At 38.0% G+C, this 26,829-nt stretch overlaps 2 protein-coding genes across 2 annotated transcripts in view; both read left to right on the top strand.

Moving 5' to 3' along the window:
* Positions 1-26,829, top strand: part of TBCA (tubulin folding cofactor A) — a 110,289-nt gene that overhangs the window by 37,343 nt on the left and 46,117 nt on the right. The gene's annotated exons all lie outside the window — the stretch shown is intronic.
* On the top strand, positions 20,431-21,024 carry LOC307052206 (large ribosomal subunit protein uL11-like; the record flags this gene model as incomplete). Its single annotated transcript, XM_079703055.1, has 1 exon — positions 20,431-21,024. The coding sequence occupies one exon, from the start codon at positions 20,431-20,433 to the stop codon at positions 21,022-21,024; it is 594 nt and encodes a 197-aa protein (XP_079559181.1).

Here is a 26,829-nt window from a genome sequence, read left to right on the forward strand (position 1 = left end):
TTTGGAGAGTACTTTAATACTGTTGAAAATTATAAGATAATAACAGATTAGGTGTACAGATGTGCTGAACAATTTAAATTACTTTCGAACAGAGTCCTAAAAGGAGAAAACATTTTTCAAATACAAATTTTAAATTCAAAAAGCTAAAGGAAAATACATATCTAAACTTTATGTTTCAAATACTATTGCCAAAGAATCTGTCTGGGCAAAGAGACTAAGAATAAGCAGAATAGACTTTAAAAGACCAATAGCACCTTGCTAGCACATTGCTAATAAGGACTAATAGGTACTTAAACTGATGAAAGTGATTCAGACAACAATGTATTAACCCCCTACTGTGCCCTGTTTTTAGCTGTTAATAGACATTAGCCTTTTAAAAAAAGACTAACACTATTATATTCATTTTCTAAGCTTTTGATACATCAGTGAACTGTAATAGTCACTTGCTATATTTGATCTTATAGCTCACTGCATTTTCCAGAATACTTTTGAGAAATGCTAACTGCTCTGAAAGTTTAGAGTCCATGTACTCTTTAAGAATTTTTGATTGGGATTGACATATATACACTAATATGTGTAAAATGGATAACTAATAAGAATCTGCTGTATAACAAAATAAATAAAATTCAAAATAAATTCTTAATGTAATAAGAAATTATTTTACATTACATTTTGATTATTGTAACTGAACTTTTTTATAGAAGTCATAGGGGAGGAATAAATGCTGATATATTTTTTTGCTGACAAAGAGAATGTTATATATAGTAAAAGTAATCGTTTTAAGATAGTGTTTAACATAATAAGGCCAGATTTTTTTCAGAAAATTTCAAGTAGTATTATATCTGTGAAATTATAAGTATTATAAATAGTTGGTTATTTTCCAGAAATAAATCTTATTCTTAAAGGTTTGGCCTATAGGTATATGTATTTATGTATAAGGAAGGATTTTAAAAATGTAATTTCCTTTAAGATATAAGTAAACTTTAACACTGACTTCCTATGAATTAGAATAATAAAGTTTTGTTTAGGTGCATTGCTTTTAATAGTACTTCTTTAGAGGAGAGATTAGAAAATAGTTCTTGGATGTTTTATGTTTCATGCTTCATAGTAATTCCAAATACAAAGCTAATAGAGATTTGAGTTGGTTTTCAAAACAGTTTTATCTTGAAGAAGCTGATTGCATGATATAAGTAAATGTTGAAGAATGTATTGACTGGGTTAAATAATGTTGCAATGTATGTAATTTGGATAAATTAAGACTTCACCAAAAATTGGGACCTTTCATAATTCTTTAAAGTGAAAACAAAAGCATAGTACCTAATTTGTGGTCTGGATGGTACATTTTTTTGTGACCACAGGAATGAGTGATATATATGCAAAGTAAATTTCTGTTAATTCTCATGCCAGTTCAAAACCAAGAAAAAAAATGAAACATATTTATGAGGGTTTGCTTTTTACAGTTTGTGGATTTACTATTATGACTACCAAGTTAATATCTGAAAGTAGGTTTAGGCATAGGAGTTAAGTTTATTACTGAAGGTTGTATTGGGGCATAGTTTTTTTGCTAGGCATAGTTTTTTTTTGTAAAGGTCAAGTGCATATTATTATACCAATCAGTCTTCTCTTCTGGAATAGATGTTTTCTGTAAAAGTAAAATAAGGTAAATCCTTTTTTTCCATCTTATTTTTGAAATGTATTCTCCAATTTAATGTCCCACTTGGCTGAAATTTTGTTTTCATAAATTAGAAATATTGAAATAGGTCTTGAGTGGCAAGTTTGAGATGCTTCTGAAGGCTGAAATTCTCTGTTGAGAACCAAGTGGACAAAAACCATTCACTCTTTGGGACTTCCCTGGTGGCACAATGGTTAAGAATCCACCTGCCAGTGCAGGGGACACGGGTTCGGTTCCTGGTCGGGGAAGATCCCACATGCCACAGAGCAACCAGGCCCATGCGCCACAACTACTGAGCCTGCGCTCTAGAGCCTGCCGGCCAGAACTACTAAGTCCGCATGCTGCAACTGCTGAGGCCAGCACACCTAGAGCCCGTGCTCCGCAACAAGAGAAGCCTGCACACCGCAATGAAGAGTAACCCCCACTCGCAGCAACTAGAGAAAGCCCTCGCGCAGCAACAAAGACCCAATGCAGCCAAAACAAAAAAAAAAACCCATTCACTCTTCATATGCAGGTTTTACTATCATTGGAACAAGAGGTGGCCAGTAAATTTGAAGACATCAACAACCAGTTCTTTCCCTAGCAGCAGGCATATAGAAGCTTACCTTTCTTGCAGTTTTAACTGGATGCTACAGCCCTTGAAAGTCCCTTTCTTCTCATGAGAAAAATATTTTCCAATAAACAGATCTGAGCAGTTTTGGTGAGAGAAGATGGGAGAACTGATAACTGGAACCACTCTGTCAGGTACTAATACTATTGCCAATCTGGACTGTCATAAATTTTCCCAGTTCTGAGGATTCCTTCACTGGATTTATTTCAGTAGCTATTTATTGAACAGGTACTATGTGCAAGGCTCTATGCTGAACATTAACCACTGTTCACCAGAACTTTGTTATTCAATTTTTGCCAAAATCAGCCTCTCACACCATCACCAATTTTTACTTGAATGAGCATTCATAAGTGCTGTTTAACACATAATGCATGATATATTGTAGCTTAACATCCCATAATATCAGATGTTCAGGTTTATACTCTTTGTGAAAATTCAGACCAGTGTCTTCCTTATTTGATGTATAAAATTGTGAAATTAGTGATACTTCACTTAGAATACAGTGCTACTGCCCTTAGATAAACTAAGTTTGTGACCTAAATTAAATTCATTTTAGTAGCAAGGACAGTATTTTGAATTAAAATAAGTATTATAGCATTGCTCTGAATTACAAATAAATATTAAACAGAGTACTACCTTAAACCCAATGAGTGATGAGAAAAATGCTGAAAAGGGAAAGGCAGACATATATCACTTTTAAAATTGACTTGCTGAATACTAATGTTTTTTGCTTCTAAAATTTCTTCTCACTACCTCCTGCTCCCACCTTTAGCTTCCCTTTGCTTCTTTTGACAACCTAAAAGGTCACGGGAACAGCAATGTTGATATTTTTTGAGCTTTTACTATGTGTCGTACATAGCTAAGCATTTCATGTATGTGTCACTTCACCCTCATAATCTGTACATGAAGTAATTGCAGTGATCCCCATTTTACAGATGAAGAAATTGAGTTTAAATAATTTTCCCAAAGATAAACAGCTAGGAAGTGGTAGAGCCAGGATAGGATCACCTGTTGAGTACCACCAGTGCACTGACGTATACCTTTATTTTACTTTGACAAATTTGTAAAAGTGACGAGACCATGTGAGGTCATTGGATATGAAAGATGAATATCACTTTCTGTTTTATAGGAGCTTATGGTTTCAGAGAAAGACAAAGGCCTTGTGAGTAAGGTCAGAATGCTTCATGAACCCAGACGAGGTTATGACAAACTGCCTCTAGGACAGTTTTTCAACCTTTACACTTTGGACATTTCGCCCTGGGTAATTCTTTGTTGGGGACTGGGCGAAGGCTGTCCTTTATATTGTAGGGTGTTTAGCAGTAAGCCTGGCCTCTACCCACTAGATGTCAGTAGCTCACCTTCCCTCTCCACCCCTCCCCCCAACACACACATGCACACACACTTGTGGCAACCAAAATGGTCAGACATTGTCAAATGCTCCACTGTAGGTAGGGAATAAAATTGTCCTTGTTGAGAACCACTGCTCTAGGGTTAGAGGAGGCTTATCACAACTGACATTTGAGTAGGATCTTGTGGAAGTCACATTCTAGATAGAACTATATGTATAAAAGCATGGAGGTGTGAATCAGTATATTATATTCAGGAGTGAGTAAAAACGTTTGTGATGGCTGGAGCATCTAGGGTATGTGGGTACTGAGAAGATAGTAAGAGAATGGTTGATAAAATAATTTAGGATACAGTTATGTATGTCATACGAAGAAGGCTAGATTTGTAGGTGAGTGACAGTCTGACTAATCCACACAGTATTTAATTGCCTCTTTGCTTCTCTGGATCTTTCCACTAGAGTGTATGTTCTCTGAGGGCAGAGACCGTGTCACTCTTTTTTCACCATTATATCCCTAGTGCCTATCATGATATTTGGGACAACTTGTAAAGTAGGAAGGACAAAAATAGAGAATTTATAGATGTGAAAATCAGAAGAGGTTGTGGTGGCCTTGAGAATGGAACTTGAAGACTTCCAAATGCAGGGAGTATAATTAACCAAGGGCCCCTGCTACTGGACTGTGAAATCTGTTACTACATTTTTCCCAAAGCTTTGCTTCGCATGAGCTGCTGACAGCTAGTGGCAGACAGACCTTTTCATGGGGGACATGGGATTCCTGTAACAGCCAGCTTTGGCCTGAGGACTCCCCAGTGGCCTTGCCAAACCTTCCTAAAACTGTATGGCAGTCTAGGATGCTTCCTCCTAACCTTTCCTCACTCTTTCTTTCATTCAGGCTCAGACTTGCATCGTAGTCTGATGACCCTCCCAGCCTTCTCCAGCTCCCTTCCCATTTTCTCTCTCATGGATATTTGCACTGACAGAATCCTCGCAAGTTTAATCCCATCTTAGTGTCTGCTTCTCCAAGGACCTGGCTAACAGAAATTAAGGGACTTTCAAAAGGGTACACACAGATATTAAGCAGCAAAATAGAGGCTCTCCAATCTAGGGTTTAGGTTTCTTAGTCCATGCCTCTAACCGTTAACATGCTATCCTTCAGTAAGGCAATAACTTTTGACTCTGGCATTTATTTTTCCTAGCTAGTCTTTTGAGTCTAATGGTGTGATTAAATACCTTAATTCTGTAGTTGATTATCAAATCTTTAAGAACTCTGATAGTTATTCCAGGTCTCAGACCAATTAATTTTCCGGCTATTATTTGTCATGTTGCTAGAAAATGACATGGAAGTGGAGGAAAATACAATAGACAGTTTATGTTTTGTTAAGGATTGTGTTCCAAGATCTTTTCAAATCCCCCACATTTGCAAAAGCAGTAATTTTCTTAGATTCCTTTACTTACTATTATCACTGCCAATAGCAATTGACTTTCTTTTCTGGCTCTTTTTTCTCAAAGAAACAAAATGGGGTTTTGTTGGTTTGTGGTTAGTTCATTTACTAGAGTTATATCACACACACACAAAAGAAGGAACAGAACAGCTACACTGAGATTGGATTCTGGACAGTTGTCTGACTCATTCACCATATTGGTGACTTGTTCCTGAATACCACACAGCTCATAACCATAACTGTATTTCAGCAAAATTAAAATTATATTACATGAACATTTTGGGGTATTTACTGAGAGTTAAGTCCTCAAATGTTAAGTCCCCAAATATCTTCTGTATTTTCTTGGAGACCAATGACATATAGGGAAAATAATCATTGAGGACCTTTTACAGAAATAACTTAGTTTATTTTCTTTTCTTTAGAATATAAAATGTTGACATTACCTGATTTTTGTTTAAAGATCTTAGAAATATGAAACAGTGTTTACTAAATAGAATAAATACTAAAATTTTTCTATGCTTCAATTTTATGACCAGCAAGGTTGGGAGAAGGGGAGGGATCAGTGAGAGATATGTAGATGGAAGAGACATAAGACAACAGAAAGATGGGGAATAGGGATAGAAAGAAGGAGTAAATATTTGCTTTGGGCTCTGGGCCTCAGGTAACATTTCACTTATTCTACGCATGAAGGGACTTAAGCTCCTTGAGAGTGACACAACATGCTTTATTCTCTTTGCAGTCTTCAGAATGCAGGATGGTGCCTTGAACTTAGTAGTTATTCAAAAAGTGTTTGATTCATAGCTGAATGACAGGCTGATGAATCAGTGCTCAGTTCTTCAAATATTTCTAATCCATAATTGTTAGAGAGAGTCCTGATTGGGATAACTAGAATGGCCTTGCAGGGTAGAAAGTATTCCCTGAACTTTATCAGCAGCAGCCTGAGGAGTAAAGAAAGTTTAGCCAAGGGTTAAATCCAGGCTCAAGCTAATTCCCCTAGTCTATGTTTTCAGGATTGGTAAATATATCAATTATTTAATATGAAATCTCCCTTCAGCCCTTTTCTAAATATGCAGTTTCCTCTGACTAGAACATTCCCCAGCATGCTGCTTTGAATAATACTTAGTCCTCAATTCTTAGGTCTCTTCTTAATCATTACTTCTTTATGAAGTAATGACTTCTGAAGTCTTCCCTGGCTAATGACAGAATCACATGCTCTTTGTGTCCCAAGCACCATCAAACCTAGAGATTTGCATGCATCTTTATTCTTACTGTACTCATTACTTCCTCTTAGAATCAAAGATCTTAACCTTTTATTAAAAGGCATCATTCTATCTGTGTACCGAATCCCATCCCTTTGTTAAGTGTTTGTCTTTTCTCTTTAATCTCTTTACAAGTTTATTCCCAAAAGTATTCAAACATGCTGAAGTCACTAATATCTTAAAGAATCAACAGCAAAAAAAACCTTTATCTCATTTCCTTCCCTAGGAGCCAGACTTGTCGAAAGAGTTCATCAGCAGTGAAACAAAGGTCACTCATGATATCTAACAGTCTTTATCTTGACTTACTAGCAGCCATTGACAGAATTACTTTCCCCTCCTTGAAAAGCTTTCTATCCTATTTTCTTTCCTTGGCTACAGTGATACTGCAGTACTCTGGTTTCCCTTCTACCTCTTTGCTCCTCCTCAGTCTTATTTTTTTCTTCCTTTGTTATTTATGTAACAGAAATTTATTGAGCCACTGATATATGACAGATACTGTCTGCATGACAGGGATATAGTGGTAAATAAGACAGATGTAAAATTTCTCATCACAAGAAAAAAATTTTTGTAACTGTATGGTGATGGGCATTGTGGGGATCATTTTGCAATACATATAAATGTCAAATCGTTATGTTGTACACCCGAACTAATATAATGATGTTATATGTCAATTATACACCAATTTTAACAAAAGACAGTTGTGTCAATACTTCTTGCATTAGTGTAGCTTACCCTCTCTCAAATGTTCTCTGGGGCTCTACCTCGGGCTTTTTTCCCTTTTCACTTTGTAAACACTCCAGTGAGCAGCCTCCTTCACTCCTATGACCCCAGTTACATCAGTATGTTCCTGATTCCCTCATATATATCTTCCTTTTGAACTCCAGGTCTGGGTACCTCTGGACATTTCCACTTTAATGTCACATAGGCACCTCCAGTATAACAAGGTCCTAATTTTATATTTTCTCTCTCCCACGCTCTTCCTGGTTTCCTTATCTCAGGCACTGGCACTACCACACCACCATCTGCCCAGTTACCTTTGGATTCTCCTGCTCCCTTATCTTCCCACATCCATTATTCACCCTGGTTAAAATAATCATCAATTTTATCTATATCTCTTCATTCCCACTGCTACCACTCTTGACTAGACCACAACCATTTTTCTCCTGTATTACGATCACACTCCCCTTATCTGCATGGCCCTAGCCCTGCCCCTCTCTATTACATTGTCCATGTTGCAGTCACAGTGATTTTTTTAAATAATCTTTTTAAAAGGTAAATGTGATTGAGTAGGTCACTCACCTGATAAGTCTGTTAAATACATTTAGGAAAAATCCAAATTCATTAGTATGACCTTATAAGGTTATGTTCTGGGCCCTTACTCTCTTGTTTATCTTTTGCTGCTCTTCTCCTCCACACCTCAGCCTTACTTAATTTTCAAACCAACTTTCCATATTGTCTCTCACTTTAGAATCTTTTGTGCTCTTCTTGGTACCTAAAATGCTGCCACCCTGCTTGCTACTCCTGTCATATACCCTTTCCCTCTTCTTTGCCTTGCTAATTCTTACTTATTCATCAAATCCTGACTTTGACATCATTTTCTTGAAAAAGCCTTCCCTAACAGCCCTCCTCCAACTTCCATTTAACTTAGATCTGCTTTAACTATACTACAAAGCTTCAGTAATCAAAACAGTATGGTACTGGTGCAAAAACAGAAATATAAATCAATGGAACAGGATAGAAAGCCCAGAGATAAACTCACACACCTATGGCCGCCTGATCTATGACAAAGGAGGCAAGAATATACAATGGAGAAAAGACAGTCTCTTCAGTAAGTAGTGCTAGGAAAACTGGACAGCTACATGTAAAAGAATGAAATTAGAACACTCCCTAACAGCATACACAAGAATAAGTTCAAAATGGATTAAAGACCTAAAATGTAAGGTCAGACCCTATAAAGCTCTCAGAGGAAAACATAAGCAGAACGCTCTTTGACATAAATCACAGCAAGATCTTTTTTTTAAAATTTAAGACCCATTTATTCTCTAGTTCTGCCCACATGGAGACACGCTCCTTGAAAAGGCGTTAAATTCTTCCATTCACTTTAACACCTTGTGCTGAAAACACGTGTTCCAAGATTTCAACTACGAGATCCACTAATTCTTAAACCTCATCTAGATTTCTCCCCTTGGATGGGGGGAGATGACCAAACACAGCGAAGAACAGCTCAGGACTGTGGGGTCTGCTCACCCAGAAGACCTTGCAGCTCCGCTGACCAACCAGCTGGAGCCAGGATTAGGTCCCTGCGACAAGGGGCACCTGCTGGGCTGCCGCCACCACAGATGGGACGCCGCTGCCTTCAGGCACCTTCCTGCCCCACCGCCACCGGCCCCCAACTCCTGTCCTCTTCACTAGGCTGGCTGTCACTTTTAGTTTCCCTGGACTTTGGGGATTCCAGACCATCTCTGCTTACACTTCTGTGTCATGCCTGCTGCCTCAGCACTGCTGATCCACACCAAGGGGAAATGCACACAGAACTGCTTTTCAACACACCAACATTCCACACAAAACTTATTTTATAAGCCTGAAGGTTCTTTTTCATCAGAGGACATTCCTAAGGCCATGACTTCCCCCAGCTCTCCACTGCCCTCGCAAGCAGACTGGATGTGCGTGGCCGCTGTGCTGTGAGTTGGGCACACCCCCCTGACTCCACTCTGGCACACTCTCCTGGAGAACTGAGGGCGGTGCCCTGGGCTCATCAGCAGGATCTGTCCTGAAGCCAGTCTTAGAGTGACAAGAGCCACACCTGCAGGTCTATTCCACTGACCAGCCACACAGGACCGAGCTGGGCCCATGGACCTTGGACTGGATTGTGTTGGCTGGTCATTCTTGCCTAGGTTCACAGGCCAACAGCCATTGTCCTTCCTTTCCTGCTCATCACTGCACCAGCGGCTCACTCCTACCTGCTGCTGTCACATGCCTGGCAACCTCATGTTCCGGGGCCAGTCAAGAACTGAGACCCCAGCAGGCCTCTAGTTCCCAGCAGGCAAACTCTGCATTAAACTACTGCTGCCTAGCCATGTTCTCCAGGCTTCAGATCCAGTTAAGTGCAGAGAGCATAGCAAGCTGCGGTGCCCCCAGGCCCGGACCTGCGATGCTCTGCGGAGACGCCAGAACCTTATTGCACCCCCCACCCCAACACAAGCGACCTCTGTGCCCACCTGTCCTGCGGACCCAGGCGCACCTCCGGCCACTGTGACCCAGGACGGAGGTGCAGGGCTTGGCTGGAGGCCAGTGCTGGGGTGGGCGGGGACCTGGGCTCTGGCCCCAGCACTGTGCACACCCGCCAGGCCCACCTCCGTCCGCGCCGTTGGAAAAAAGCAGCAAGATCTTTTTTTCATCCATCTCCCAGAGTAATGAAAATAATAACAAAATAAACAAATGGGATCTAATTTAACTTAAAAGCTTTTGCACAGCAAAGGAAACCATAAACAAAACAAAAAGACAACCCTTAGAATGGGAGAAAATATTTGCAAATGAAGCAACCAACAAGGGATTAATCTCCAAAATATACAAACAGCTCATGAGCTCAGTATCAAAAAAACAGATAACCCAATCAAAAAATGGGCAGAAGATCTAAATAGACATTTCTCCAGAGAAGACACACAGATGGCCAAAAAGCATGTGAAAAGATGCTCAACATCACTAATTATTTGAGAAATGCAGATCAAAACTACAATGAGGTATCACCTCACACCAGTCAGAATGGCCGTTATCAAAAAATCTACAAACAATAAATGCTGAAGAGGGTGTGGAGAAAAGGAAACCCTTTTACACTGTTGGTAAGAATGTAAATTGTACTGCCATTATGGAAAACAGTATGGAGGTTCCTTAAAAAACTGAAAATAGAGCTACCATATGACCCAGCAATCCCACTCCTGGGCATATACCCAGAGAAAACCATAATTCAAAAAGATACATGCACCCAAATGTTCATTGCAGCACTATTTACAATAGCCAGGACATGGAAGCAACCTAAATGTCCATCACCAGAGAAATGGATAAAGAAGATGTGGTACATACATACAATGGAATATTACTCAGCCATAAAAAAGAACAAAATAATGCCGTTTGCAGCAGCATGGATGGACCTAGAGATTATCATACTGAGTGAAGTAAGTCAGACAGAGAAAGACAAATATCATATGATATCACTTATATGTGGAATCTTAAAAAACAATGGATACAAATGAAGTTATTTACAAAACAGAAGTAGAGTCATGGATGTAGAAAACAAACTTATGGTTACCAGGGGATAAGGGAAAGGAGGGATAAATTGGGAGATTGGGATTGACATATACACATGACTATATATAAAATAGATAACTAGGAAGAACGTGCCGTATAGCACAGGGAACTCTACTCACTACTCTGTAATGGCCTATATGGGAAAAGAATCTTAGAAAAAAAAAAGTGGATATATGTATATATATAACAGATTCACTTTGCTGTACACCTGAAACTAACACAACATTGTAAATCAACTATACTCCAATAAGTGTTAAAAAAAATTAACAATGAAAGAAAAAAATTGGATCTGCTTTAAAAGATAAAATATTCTCCCCAAAAGATTAATGTATTTTACTGAAGGGGTTGTGGTTATGGAATACATTTTAGATTTTAATGTTGAATTCTTATTTGAATAACTGGGTTGCTGGTTGTAACTTTCTTTAGTATCTTTTTTTATTTTTATTTTTTTAAGGCCCCCAAGGAGCCTTTTACTTGCTACTGTGTTTCAAAAGAAGCAAAATATGAAAGGAGGATTTGATGAGTAGTTAAGAAAAGTATTTCTAAGGGTATCATTTCTGCCTCTTGGTCTTATTAACAATGTAGGTAACCTCAAGAATATATATATAATGTTTTCTGTAGGGGAATAGTGCTGGTGGGTTTCTTGATTTTGAGATACTGAAATGCTGGTCTTAGTAGGACATTCCCTGGAAAAGATGGGCAGGGAAGGGAAGTGATCCAGCTAAAGATAACTAACCTTCTCTATAGAGCAGTGTATTTCAAACTTTTTTGATCCAACCCAGAGTAAGAAATAGACTTTTTTTTTTTTTTTTGCATCATGGCACAGTACACACACACACACACATTTATAAAACTGGAACAAAAGTTTAATGAGGGCTTCCCTGGTGTCACAGTGGTTGAGAGTCCGCCTGCCGATGCAGGGGACACGGGTTCATGCCCCGGTCCGGGAAGATCCCACATGTCGTGGAGCGGCTAGGCCCGTGAGCCATGGCCGCTGAGCCTACACGTCCGGAGCCTGTGCTCCGCAACAGGAGACGCCACAACAGTGAGAGGCCCGCGTACTGCAAAAGAAAAAAAAAAAGTTTAATGAAATATTCCTATTTTTAGCACTTATAATGTACTCTGATATTTCCAGTTCCATTCTGTTCTCTTCCATTAAAACAGTGCTGACCAAAACCCGCTGAACTGATTTCAGGAGTCATGAATTAGAACCCTGACTAATGGGTTACAACCAGGCCATTTAGAAACACTCCTATAGAAGCAGCTAGTGACTAAAATCTATTTTCAAACTGGCCAGCTCAACAAACAGAATCACAGCAAAGTGGGAGCACTTGATATGGGAAGGACATGAGTAACAGTTACTGAATACTTGTTATGTGTGCAGCATCAGACCAGGAACTGTATTTACTTTATATTGACTACAGTATTGTAGAGTAGTTAGTCTTCCTATTTTACTTGGGGAAACAGCCTCAAAGAGGCAAGTAACTTGCTTAAGATCATATAAATAGCAAAGGTCAGAACTAAGATTTGGAGTTAGTCTGCCTAACTCCATAGCCCATTCATTTGTACCATGTTACTGTGTCTCCCAGGTAAGTAACATTGCAATAGACATGCTAAACTTAGAAGGGAATTAGTGACATTTAGGTGTCTTCAAAATTTTACAGTGGAAAATAACAATAAAAAGCCCCATTAAATGTGAGTTGAGACAGGCATAAACATTGACAAACAGTTAAATAGTGATAGATTATATTGGCTTTCCAGAGAGCTTAAGTTCTTCATGCCTCTGCTCATCCAAGAGGTAGAGGTAATATCCTTAAGGCTGAGATATATGGGATTTCTTGTTGGTAAGGTAAATGAAATGTTCAGAGGCTTTGCTACTGCACCAGAGCAGATAATAAGGCAATTAGAACCGTTAAATTGATGAAACACCAGAGTGGGATGAATTATATCATGAATTGCAAAGAAACAAGAAATTTTATGGCAACTTTTGAGACCTAAGGATGAAAGATATATCAGTAAAGAGAAGAGAAATTGATAGTTATACTTTAAGTGCTAGATTTATTGACTGAAAACCCAACTAAGCATTTTAGGGTCAGTTTCAGAATATTATTTATCAGCTTTGTAAATAAATAGAAAAAATTATCAGTCTCTGCTGATGGTTTGATTTCCACTATTTTTTTTTTTTTTTTTTTTTTTGTGGTACGCGGGCCTCTCACTGTTGTGGCCTCTCCCGTTGCGGAGCACAGGCTCCGGATGCGCAGGCTCAGCAGCCATGGCTCACGGGCCCAGCCGCTCCGCGGCATATGGGATCCTCCCAGACCGGGGCACGAACCCGTATCCCCTGCATCGGCAGGCGGACTCTCAACCACTGCGCCACCAGGGAGGCCCGATTTCCACTATTAATAAAATGAATTTAAGATGTGTTTCTTCCTTTCCATTTTTGAGCTGCAACATACCCTAGGGATCATCTAGTCCAGCCCCCTCATTTTACAGATGTTGAACCTGAGACCCAGAGAAATTAAGCAGCTTACCCAAGATCACATTACAAAGTAGTCAAGAATTTGAACTAAAAGCCAGATCTCCTGACATTCCATTGGCTTAAATTTTATTTGACCTGAGTAGGAGAATTGGTATATTACTTCTTATATAAGCTGATTTATGGAATACTCTACTTTCTTTAAAATTCCGATCACATAAATAATCCCACTGCTAACACTTAAATAATGCACTGTTTGCCAAAGAAAGCTGGAAAACAGTCACTGGAGATGGCTAGCCTTTCATGTTTTAATAAGGAAAGGACTGCCTGCTTTTTGTTTTTATTGTCATTGTTGTTAACAAAAGCTTTTGGTCATACTTCCAGTCTAAGAATCATATCTGCAAATGTGAGTGTTCACACCTAGCAGATAGACTTCTGATAGTTTCCTTAGCAACATGAACTTTTTCATATTTATGTCAAAAACTTCAGGAGTGGCTGTAGCTATTGGTTTAAACAAACAGGAAAACGGTTCAATTATAAGCTCTATCTTTAGAAAACTTTTGGGGATGGTATTCTCATATATTTCCAAAAGAGATACTATTGTGCAAGCAGTTCAACTGTAAAGCATTACGTAGATGTATATTGTCATCACGATACAACTATTTCGGTTATAGTTATTTGGATAAGAAATCAGTTTAAAATTCTGCTGGGTGAGTTGAGGAAGGCTTCCTGGAAGAAGTGACATTTGAAGTAGATCTTGAGTGAGTGGTTGAGATGAGGAGTTGAGGATTGGGAAGGGGAGTCATGTTTTCTTAGCAAAAGAAATAAGATAAAAATCTCCATTTAGGGAATGAGTTGGATATACTTGGGACATTTTATGGGCATTATGATAGTTGTGTAAAAAGCATGGAGTGTTGGGGCTTCCCTGGTGGCACAGTGGTTAAGAATCCACCTGCCAATACAAGGCACATGGGTTCCAGCCCTGGTGCAGGAAGATCCCACATTCCACGGAGCAACTAAACCCATGTGCCACAACTACTGAGCCTGCACGCTAGAGCCCACGAGCCACAACTACTGAGCCTACGTGCCACAACTACTGAAGCCTGTGTGCCTAGAGCCCGTGCTCCACAAGAAAAGCCACCACAATAAGAAGCCTGCGTGCCACAACAAAGAGTAGCCCCCGCTCGCCCTAACTAGAGAAAGCCTGCGAGCAGCAACAAAGACCCAACGCAGCCAAAACCAAAACCAAAACAAACAAGAAAAAACCATGGAGTGTATAATGAGAAATACAGCTAGGGGGTCTTTAATGTCCTTTTGAGAAATTTGGAATTCTATAGACATTGTGTCTGTTTATTGAATTATCTAAGGAAAGCAAAGGAATTCTAGTGACAGTTTGAAGGCTGCATCGTGGAGGTAAAGAAAACAGTTGTTTCCTTGTGTTTAAGTTTTTTCTTTTCCAGCTAGATTTTTTAACTTAGAACCAACTTGACCTCTGTTGGACTATGTCTAGTTAAGTGCTACGTAGTAGTGGTTGCACAATCAGAGTTTATTTTAAATGGATGAATTTCTGCTTTGGGAATTTCTTTTAAGTGGAGATTATCCTGTTTTACATTTTTTTTTAGTTTTTTTAATATCTTTAAAACATTTTATTTTTTTTTATACAGAAGGTTCTTATTAGTCATCCATTTTATACACATCAGTGTATACACGTCAGTCCCAGTCTCCCAATTCATCACACCACCACCACCACCCATTGCTGCTTTCCCCCCTTGGTGTCCATACATTTGTTCTCTACATCTGTGTCTCAATTTCTGCCCTGCAAACCGGTTCATCTGTGCCATTTTTCTAGGTTCCACATATATGCACTAATATCCGATATTTGTTTTTCTCTTTCTGACTTACTTCACTCTGTATGACACTCCCTAGATTCATCCACGTCTCTACAAATGACCCAATTTCATTCCTTTTATGGCTGAGTAATATTCCATTGTATATATGTACCACATCTTCTTTATCCATTTGTCTGTCGATGGGCATTTAGGTTGATTCCATGACCTGGCTATTGTAAATAATGCTGCAATGAACATTGGGGTGCGTGTGTCTTTTTGAATTATGGTTTTCTCTGGGTATATGCCCAGTAGTGGGATTGCTGGGTCATATGGTAATTCTATTTTTAGCTTTTTAATGAACCTCCATACTGTTCTCCATACTGGTTGTATCAATTTACATTCTCACCAACAGTGCAAGAGGGTTCCCTTTTCTCCATACCCTCTCCAGCATTTGTTGTTTGTAGATTTTCTGATGATGCCCATTCTAACTGGTGTGAGGTGATACCTCATTGTAGTTTTGATTTGCACTTCTCTAATAATTAGTGATGTTGAGCAGCTTTTCATGTGCTTCTTGGCCATCTGTATGTCCTCTTTGCAGAAATGTCTATTTAGGTCTTCTGCCAATTTTTGGATTGGGTTGTTTGTTTTTTTAATATTGAGCTGCATGAGCTGTTTATATATTTTGGAGATTAATACTTCGTCAGTTGATTCACTTGCAAATATTTTTTCCCACTCATTAGGTCCCATTTGTTTATTTTTGTTTTTATTTCCATTACTGTAGGAGGTGGATCAAAAAAGATCTTGCTGTGACTTATGTCAGAGTGTTCTTCCTGTGTTTTCCTCTAAGGGTTTTATGGTGTCCGGTCTTACATTTAGGTCTCTAATCCATTTTGAGTTTATTTTTGTGTATGGTGTTAGGGAGCGTTCTACTTTCATTCTTTTACACGTAGCTGCCCAGCTTTCCCAGCACCACTTATTGAATACACTGTCTTTTCTCCATTGTGTATCATTGCCTCCTTTGCAATAGATTAGTTGACCATAGGTGCGTGGGTTTATCTCTGGGCTTTATGTTCTCTTCCATTGATCTATATTTCTGTTTTTGTGCACCAGTACCATACTGTCTTGATTACTGTAGCTTTGTAGTATAGTCTGAAGTCAGGGAATCTGATTCCTCCAGCTCCGTTTTTTTTCCCTCAAGACTGCTTTGGCTATTCGGGGTCTTTTGTGTCTCCCTACAGATTTTAAGATTTTTTGTTCTAGTTCTGTAAAAAATGCCATTGGTAATTTGATAGGGATTGCATTGAATCTGTAGATTGCTTTGGGTAGTATAGTCATTTTCACAATATTGATTCTTCCAATTCAAGAACATGGTATATCTCTCCATCTGTTGGTACCATCTTTAATTTCTTTCAACAGTGTCTTATAGTTTTCTGCATACAGGTCTTTTGTCTCCCAAGGTAGGTTTATTCCTAGGTATTTTATTCTTTTTGTTGCGATGGTAAATGTTTCCATAATTTCTCTTTCAGATTTTTCATTAGTATATAGGAATGCAAGAGATCTCTATGCATTAATTTTGTATCCTGCAACTTTACCAAATTCATTGATTAGCTCTAGTAGTTTTCTGGTGGCATCTTTAGGATTCTCTATGTATAGTATCATGTCATCTGCAAACAGTGACAATTTTAGTTCTTCTTTTCCAATTTGTATTCCTTTTATTTCTTTTTCTTCTATGATTGCCATGGCTAGGACTTGCAAAACTTTGTTGAATAATAGTGGTGAGAGTGGACATCCTTGTCTTCTTCCTGATCTTAGAGGAAATGCTTTCAGTTTTTCACCATTGAGAATGATCGTTGCTGTGGGTTTGTTGTTTATGGCCTCTATTATGTTGAGGTAGGTTCCCTCTATGCCCACTTTCTGGAGAGTTTTTATCATAAATGGATGTTGAATTTTGTCAAAAGCTTTTTCTACATCTATTGAGATGATCATATGATTTTTGTCCTTCAATTTGTTAATATGGTGTATCACATTGATTGATTTGCGTATACTGAAGAATCCTTCCATCCCTGGGATAAATCCCACCTGATCATGGTGTATGATCCTTTTAATGTGTTGTTGGATTCTGTTTGCTAGTATTTTGTTGAGGATTTTTGCATCTATATTCATCAGTGATATTGGTCTGTAATTTTCTTTTTTTGTAGTATCTTTGTCTGGTTTTGGTATCAGGGTGATGGCGGCCTCATAGAATGAGTTTGGGAGTGTTCCTTCCTCTGCAATGTTTTGGAAGAGTTTGAGAAGGATGGGTGTTAGCTCTTCTCTAAATGTTTGATAGAATTCACCTGTGAAGGCATCTGGTCCTGGACTTTTGTTTGTTGGAAGATTTTTAATCACAGTTTCAATTTCATTACTTGCAATTGGTCTGTTCATATTTTTTATTTCTTCCTGGTTCAGTCTTGGAAGGTTATACCTTTCTAGGAATTTGTCCATTTCTTCCAGGTTGTCCATTTTATTGGCATAGAGCTGCTTGTAGTAGTCTCTTAGGATGCTTGTATTTCTGCGGTTTCTGTTGTAACTTCTCCTTTTTCATTTCTAATTTTATTGATTTGAGTCCTCTCCCTCTTTTTCTTGATGAGTCTGGCTAATGGTTAATCAATTTTGTTTATCTTCTCAAAGAACCAGCTTTTAGTTTTATTGATCTTTGCAATTGTTTTCTTTGTTTCTGTTTCATTTATTTCTGCTCTGATCTTTATGATTTCTTTCCTTCTGCTAACTTTGGGTTTTGTTTGTTCTTCTTTCTCTAGTTCCTTTAGGTGTAAGTTTCGATTGTTTATTTGAGATTTTTCTTGTTTCTTGAGGTAGGCTTGTATTGCTATAAACTTCCCTCTTAGCAGTGCTTTTGCTGCATCCCATAAGTTTTGGGTCATCGTGTTTTCATTGTCATTTGTCTCCAGGTATTTTTTGATTTCCTCTTTGATTTCTTCAGTGATCTCTTGGTTATTTAGTAATGTATTGTTTAGCCTCCATGTGTTTATGTTTTTACTTTTTTTTCCCTTGTAATTGATTTCTAATCTCATAGCATTGTGGTCAGAAAAGATGCTTGATATGATTTCAATTTTCTTAAATTTACTGTGGCTTGATTTGTGACCCAAGATGTGATCTCTCCTGGAGAATGTTCCATGTGCACTTGAGAAGAAAGTGTAATCTGCTGTTTTTGGACGGAATGTCCTGTAAGTATCAATTAGTCTATCTGGTCTATTGTGTCATTTAAAGCTTGTGTTTCCTTATTAATTTTATGTTTGGATGATCTGTCCATTGGTGTAAGTGAGGTGTTAAAGTCCCCCACTATTATTGTGTTACTGTCAATTTCCTCTTTTATAGCTGTTAGCAGTTGCCTTATGTATTGAGGTGCTCCCATGTTGGGTGCATATATATTTATAATTGTTATATCTTCATCTTGGATTGATCCCTTGATCATTATGTAGCGTCCTTCCTGTCTCTTGTAACATTCTTATTTTAAAGTCTATTTTATCTGATATGAGTATTGCTACTCCAGCTTTGTTTTGATTTCCATCTGCATGGAATATCTTTCTCCATGCCCTCACTTTCAGTCCGAATGTGTCCCTAGGTCTGAAGTGGGTCTCCTGTAGACAGCATATAGATGGGTCTTGTTTTTGTATCCATTCAGTGAGCCTGTGTCTTTTGGTTGGAGGATTTAAGCAATTCATGTTTAAGGTAATTATCAATATGTATGTTCCTGTTATCATTTTCTTAATTGTTTTGGGTTTGTTTTTGTAGGTCCTTTTCTTCTCTAGTGTTTCCCATTTAGAGAAGTTCCTTTAGCATTGTAGAGCTGGTTTGGTGGTGCTGAATTCTCTTAGCTTTTGCTTGTCTGTAAAGCTTTTGATTTCTCCATTGAATCTGAATGAGATCCTTGCCAGGTAGAGTAATCTTGGTTGTAGGTTCTTCCCTTTCATCAATTTAAGTATATAATGCCACTCCCATCTGGCTTATAGAGTTTCTGCTGAGAAATCAGCTGTTAACCTTATGGGAGTTCCCTTGTATGTTATTTGTCGTTTTTCTCTTGCTGCTTTCAATAATTTTTCTTTGTCTTTAATTTTTGCCAATTTGATTACTATGTGTCTTGGCATGTTTCTCCTTGGGTTTATCCTGTATGGGACTCTCTGCGCTTCGTGGACTTGGGTGGCTATTTCCTTTCCCATGTTAGGGAAGTTTTCGACTATAGTCTCTTCAAATACTTTCTCAGGTCCTTTCTCTCTCTCTTCTCCTTCTGGGACCCCTATAATGTGAATGTTGTTGTGTTTAATGTTGTCTCAGAGGTCTCTTAGGCTGTCTTCATTTCTTTTCATTCTTTTTTCTTTATTCTGTTCTGCAGCAGTGAATTCCACCATTCTGTCTTCCAGGTCACTTATCCGTTCTTCTGCCTCAGTTATTCTGCTACTGATTCCTTCTAGTGTATTTTTCATTTCAGTTATTGTGTTGTTCATCTCTGTTTGTTTGTTCTTTAATTCTTCTAGGTCTTTGTTAAACATTTCTTGCATCTTCTCGATCTTTGCCTCCATTCTTTTTCTGAGGTCCTGGATCGTCTTCAATGATTATTCTGAATTCTTTTTCTGGAAGGTTTCCTATCTCCACTTCATTTAGTTGTTCTTCTGGGGTTTTGTCTTGTTCCATCATTTGGTACATAGCCCTCTGCCTTTTCATCTTGTCTCTCTTTCTGTGAATGTGGCGTTTGTTCCACAGGCTACAGGATTGTAGTTCTTCTTGCTTCTCCGGTTTGTCCTCTGGCCCGTGGTCCCCAGGACCGTCGCAGCTTCGGCTGGTGCCAGAGCCGGCAGCCTCAGTTAGGCCACCCTCCCCTCAGGGTCCAGGGCAGTTCAGTCTGTTGTTTTGTTTTTAATGCAAACCTGTGAGTAGGATGTATAAAACTGTGCTTCTCATGTTTGCCCTTAAGAATGTATGTAAAGTGTACAGAATAATGAAGAATGAACAATATACATATGAGTATGTGAAGGACAAATTAAGCCAAATAAACTTGAATGCTCTTATTTTGTTAGCTTTTATAGAGTAGAATTACAAAATTCATGTTCAGTAGGCAGGAAGCTAGTATCTAATTTTCACTAGAATAGTTAATACTATTTTAGGAAAATTAGAATAATTTCTTGTTACTTGTCAACATGGGCTAAAAACTAGCAGTTGGATCATACCAAAGGTAATGATGGCATCATATTGAATTGGAGGTGGTGTTCTGCATGGTGCCATAGGTGCTATGTTAAGTATAATTTTATTTAAATCATATTAATTACCTGGGAGAAGGCATGCAAGAAAATCCACAAAGGATGCAAAATTTGGATTGTAATTAGAACAGAGCTGAAAGGAACTAAAGTGATGAGGCATGCCTAGGTAAACATAATGAAATCTCCTTTGAAAAATTAATTCCCTTGAGAGGAAAATTGAGCAAATTATATGCATTAAAAATGTTTTGCTTTCGGCTTTCGGCTCGGAGGAGGCCAAGGTGCAACTTTCTTTGGTTGTCCCAAATCCGGGTTCGTCCGACAGCAGCCGCCTCCACCGTGCCACATAAGTTTGACCCCAATGAGATCAAAGTCGTGTACCTGAGGTGCACCAGTGGGGAAGTCAGTGCCACATCTGCCCTGGCCCCCATTATCAGCCCCCTGGGTCTGTCTCCAAAGCAAGTTGGTGATGACATCACTAAGGCAACTGGTGATTGGAAGGGTCTGAGGATTACAGTGAAACTGACCATTCAGAACCGCCAGGCCCAGATTGAGGTGGTACCTTCTGCCTCTGCCCTGATCATCAAAGCCCTCAAGGAACCACCAGGAGACAGAAAGAAGCAGAAAAACATTAAGCACAGTGGAAACATCACTTTTGATGAGATTGTCAACATTGCCCGACAGATGCAGCATCGATCTTTAGCTAGAGAACTCTCTGGAACCATTGAAGAGATCCTGGGGACTGCCCAATCTGTGGACTGCAATGTTGATGGCTGCCACCCTCATGACATCTTAGATGACATCAACAGTGGTGCAGTGGAATGCCCAGCTACTTAATAACTGCAAAGAAAAATAATAAAGTGTTATTTGACAACCAGTGGAAAAAAAAAGTTTCGTTTCTAATTTGGCATTTGCCAATGAATGAAAGTTGAGTACCTCAGTTAATAGCCTGTCTTTCCATGTTGTGATCCTTTGTATCTAGGTTATCAGTAACCAAAATCTCTTCGTAATATGTAAAATCTATATATATGATTTCATAGGATCTAGACACCCATTTGCTTATAGAGAAAATGTTTAAGATTGAGAGAAATTCTGAAACAGAAGACTTGTGGCCACTCTTTGTGGAGAACTATAACTCTAGAAATTGTTTTTAGTAATGTCCCAAATCACTAATTGTTTTCATTTTTTCTTTAAAGAGAAAAGATTATAATAAGTTTCCACATCTATCAGTAATGCCCACCCTGAATATTAAATTAATGAGACTCTACCAAGAAATTACTTCTCAAGTCTTCTAGAAGTTTCTCCTCCTAAACAAGAAAAGCAAAAATGTTAGCTGTCTTTCACTTTGCCATTAAATTAAAATACTATATTTTGTGAAAAGTGCTTTCTTATCCACATAAATCGTGAAGCCATAGAGATAAGATTGATAGACCTGACTATATAAACATTATACAATAAAATTTCTCTAGGAGAACAGAACAAAAAAGGAGGTAAAAGGAAGAAAAATAAGGTGGAAAAACAAACGACATTGGGCAACGTATTTACCAACTACATGCCAGATAAAGGATAAGATCTAGAACATAAAAAGAGTTCTTGCAAATTAATAAGAGAGATGAACACTCTACCATAAAGATAGATAAAAATATAAACAGAAAATTTACATACAAAGAAAGGAGAATTGGATGACATATGAAATAATAACACTATGGACTACATATGGTTGTAAGTACTTCATAGATATTAACCCATTTAATTCTCCCAGCTACTAATATTGGCAGATACTGTTGTTATCCTTGCTTTACCATTGAGGAACTGAGGCACCAAGAATTTAAGTAACCTGAACCAGTGGAACCTGCATTCAAATTCAGAAAGTCAGACTGTACCCTTAATGACTATAACTCACTAATAATCACAAAAATGCAAGCACAGCTATGATATTATTGGTCACCTATAACACTGGCATAAATGAAAACACCAATACCAAGTGTTGGTGAGAGAAATGGGCTCTCTTCTCACTGTTGATGCAAATGTCAGTTGGGACAGTGTTTATGGAGGGCAATTTGGCAATACATATCACTAAGTAAAATGTACATACCCTTAGACCTAGAAGCCATGCTACGATTTTCATTTAAATAAGATATGCAGACAAGGGTATAGATGTATGTACAATTATGTTCATCTCAGTGTTTACAATAATACTTTAAAATTGGAAATAGTTTTAAGTTTTCATCGATAAGATATTGCTTAAAATCTGCTGCATGCAATCAGTGAAACACCGTACATATAGTTATTAAAAAATACTTGATATAGGGCTGTATGCATTAACATGGAAGGACTTCTACAACCTATTGAGACTAGACAAGGTCACTGTGAAGGAAGGGATAGTATTTATCTTGTTCATTGCCCACTGCTTGGCACAGTGTAAGCATATGGTAACTATTGGATGGATGGATGGATGGATGGATGGATGGATGGATGGATGGACAGATGGATAGGAGATTATGGTATAGTGAAAAGATTCTAAGACTTGAAACTAGAAGGTTTCTGTTTTGTTCCCTCCTAGTAACAACAGATCACTGGAATTCAAGCCCTTTAAAGCATTGGTGTTCCACAAATATTTCTTTAAAAAGAAGCAGTTCAGCTTGTGTTAACATCTGTATTAATTTCTTAGGGCTGCCAATATAAAATTACTGTGAACTGAGTGGCTTAACACAACTAAAATTTATTCTCTCATGTTTCTGGAGGCTAGAAGTCTGGAATCAAGGTGTCAGCAAATCATGCTGTTCCCTCCATCCTTCCTTGCCTCTTCTAGCTTCTTATGGTTGCCAGCAATCCTCCATTTTCTTTGGCTTTTGGCAGTATAACTCTGGTCTCTGTTTCTGTCTTTACATGGCCTTCTTTCTGGTGTGTCTCTTATAAGGACACCAGTCATTGGGCTTAGAGCCCATGCCAATCCTGTATGACCTCATCTTAATGAATTATGTCTATAGAAAAGCTATTTCCAGGCTTTCCTGTTGGCACAGTGGTTAAGAATCTGCCTTGCAATGCAGGGGACACAGGTTTGAGCCCTGGTCCAGGAAGATCCCACATGCTGCGGAGCAACTAAGCCCATGCTCCACAACTACTGAGCCCACGTGCCGCAACTACTGAAGCCTGTGCTCAGTAGTTGCACAGCCTAGAGAAGCCTTCTCTGCAACAAGAGAAGCCACCGCAATGAGAAGCCCATGCACTGCAACGAAGAGTAGCCCCTGCTCGCCACTACTAGAGAAAAGCCTGCGCACAGCAACAAAGACCCAACGCAGCCAAAAATAAAAATAAAAATAAAAAAAAGAACCTATTTCCAAATAAGATCACAATTTGAGGTTCTGGGTAGACATGAATTTTGGGCAACACTATTCAACTTCTTACAACATCTCAGCTGAATACAGCCTTAAGGATGGAGTCTTACTGAATAGTCAGACTTTCAAGTTTTACTTTTTTAAAAACACCAAAAAACGATTTCAGTTTAACCACTTTGACTGGAAACATTTATAAAATAGTTTATATACCACTATTAATACTTAGGATTATATTAAAATATTACCTAAGAAACTGGAAATAAGATTTAATCTCAGAGGATAAAATGAAAGCAATATTTAATAGGTCATAATAAAGATACACAAAGATGTCTGAAAGAGAGAATGGGTTCTAGTCTTATAAGACTAGACTGTTAACTGATTGACTGGGTTATCTTTTCCACAAAGAGTGTGTTAAGTGTATTAATAGGAAGGAAGCTTGGTCAATAGTGAAAGCGCAAAATAAAATCCCAGGGTAAATATTTTGTCCACCTAAAGCCTTGTCCAGGAGATGGGGGTGTTCTGAGTATAGTTTTACTGTTTGTAAGACCACCCTGTTTCCTTTAAGTAGAACAGTAGTTTTACTTTACTTTTTAGCAATGGAACGTTTTTTCCCCTCCAAAAGAAATCTTAAAAAGATTTCAAGGACATAAAACAACAGAAAACAAAGAGAGCCTCTGAGACACCTCCTTAGAATGCTAATGCTCCAAGAAAAGACTGAGAACTGCTTAAGCTATGAAATAATTCTGTTTATCTAATTTTCCTTTTTTTGGTACCATACTCACCAATGAATTTTCTGGTAAGGCTATGGTTTTTCGCATAGGTCTGCCTATCATAAGAGAGTGGGCTTGCCTTTTGAAAAAGACTTTTTTCTAGTGCCAGTAACAATTGTGCTTCTCAATGTATGTCAATAAATTGGCATTCTAGCATTATACATCAGCCTCATTAATCAACGCTGTTCTGCCCTTAAGACATGATTCTACTCTTGGTGGGCTTACAAAATAAATTTTGAGCCTAAGAACCAGAAATTTGGCTGTGATTAATGGGCCAAGGAAGGGAAAGCTTTTTTAGTAAGGCCCTTCAAGAAGACTATCTCCTGACTTTTCCAGTGGAACACAACCAGACATAGCTCCATGAGTATTAGTTTTTTCTCATTTAAATTTCTATTAAAAGTTTCTTTGTTTTTAAACAGAGCATATCATTTAACCTTTTTTTTTTTTTTTTTTCCTTTTTACCCTTCCTGGTCCTGCTGCTCCTCGTTTAATCTTTTTTAATACTTAAATTTTTTTTTTTTTTTTTTTTTTTATTGCAGTACGTGGGTCTCTCACTGTTGTGGCCTCTCCCGTTGCGGAGCACAGGCTCCGGACGCACAGGCTCAGCGGCCATGGCTCACGGGCCCAGCTGCTCCACGGCATGTGAGATCCTCCCGGACCAGGGCACGAACCCATGTCCCCTGCAGCGGCAGGTGGACTTTCAACAACTGCGCCACCAGGGAAGCCCTTTAATACTTAAATTTATCGCTGTCCTTTATTATAAGTTAAGTTAAGACCACTTTAGGGTATTATCAGAGTGCTGAGGCCTTTATATTCTCCTTGAAGTGCTCCTAACTGCCTTCCTTTATATGGGTCTTCTTTCTCATCCCTAGTGAGATTTCTATCATTACTTCTTCTATCAGCATGCCTGTCTATGGCACTAGTTTTCCCCTTTCTCATCTATTACCTTAAAATACAAGAAACCAAATTTTTATGTAAATTTATAAGAAACTAAATTTGTAGAAATAGACTTAAAGAGTAACTGCTCTGAATGAGGACATGAAGATCTCTCCTATAAATCATATATATAAACTTTAGTGTAAATTTTGACCTCAATTTTGGCTCTTCCAAGGCCCTTTTCTTGCTTTTTTTTCTTACTTAATAAGAAAGAAATTGAAATCTCTTTAAATTAGGTAAAGATGCACACTATCTACATTTCAGAGGGTAGATGTGCTTGCAGTTTCAAAATGCATTATTCTAATAAAAAATATACATAATCTCTTGGTTTGTCCATGTTTTCTTCAGTATTTGTACTAGAAGCATGGTTTTGGTAGAAAAGTAACTTTTACTAAACATTTGTCTCTTACTGAGGAGGACTGTTAGGGTATGAACTCTTGAAAGTAGATTGTAAGCCTTAAAGTTCTTGGCTCAGTAATTTTTCTTCCACATTTTTCTCTAGAACCTTAAAACTTGAAGCTTTACCTGATTAACTACACTTAACTCTACTTTAGCTTTACTCATGTTATTAGCATGAATATAGTATATTATAACTATACTTTACTTTAGCTTTACTCATGTTATTAGCATGAATATAGTATATTATCTTTTCTACTTATGTTTTTAAAAATTGTCTTCATTTTTGTGTATTTTGTACTTACAAGTTTCACACGGTCAAGTATCTTATCTTTGTTTCTTTTACTTTTTCATTATTATGAAATCACATACTATCATTTAAGTACGTCTGTTTGGGTGAGTTAGACTTGAAGTTTGTGTTTGGGCTATATTGAGTATATTTATAACCCCAAAACGTTTTTTGGAAAGCGTGAATATCTTTTTCATGTTCTTGCCTGTTTATGTTTCCTAATCTGGGGAAAGAGCCAGAGTTTTTGGAGTTATAAAATTTTCCTATAGGGAATTCCATGGCGGTCCTGTGGTTAGGACTCTGCGCTTTCACTGCTCAGGACCTGGGTTTGATCCCTGGTCAGGGAACTAGGATCCCACAAGCCGATGGCTGTGGCCAAAAAAAAGGTTTTTTTTCCTATAAATGTGAAGTAAAAGTAAGGTATGATTTTATTCCTTAAGATGGATTTAGGCAGATAAGTACCACATTTACCTGAGAAAATAATATAATTGCTTTTCTCTGTATACTTTTTTATAATGTTGCTGTGGTGATCATTTCCCATAACTCTTTAAAAAGAAGACAGTATAGCTGTATTAAAACATGGTACATTTCCAAAAACAAAATAGATGCTTAAAAATATCTTCTTGCATTAATAAACTATTTTATATATTTTAAATACTCATGACAGATTATGATTGTGTAATAATATAGCAGGGTTGCACAGCTTTACAAACTCAATTAATCATTTTATTTTTATTAATTTCACTCTTCTAAAACTGTTAGCACAGTAACCTTTTTTTTAAATTTAATTTATTTTTTTATACAGCAGTTTCTTATTAGTTATCCATTTTATACATATTAGTGTATGTATGTCAATCCCAATCTCCCAATTCAGCACACCACCATCCCCACCCCCCCATCCACTTTCCCCCCC

The sequence above is a fragment of the Hyperoodon ampullatus genome (genome assembly GCF_949752795.1).
Source record: "Hyperoodon ampullatus genome assembly, chromosome: 4".
NCBI classification, from domain to species: Eukaryota; Metazoa; Chordata; class Mammalia; order Artiodactyla; family Ziphiidae; genus Hyperoodon; species Hyperoodon ampullatus.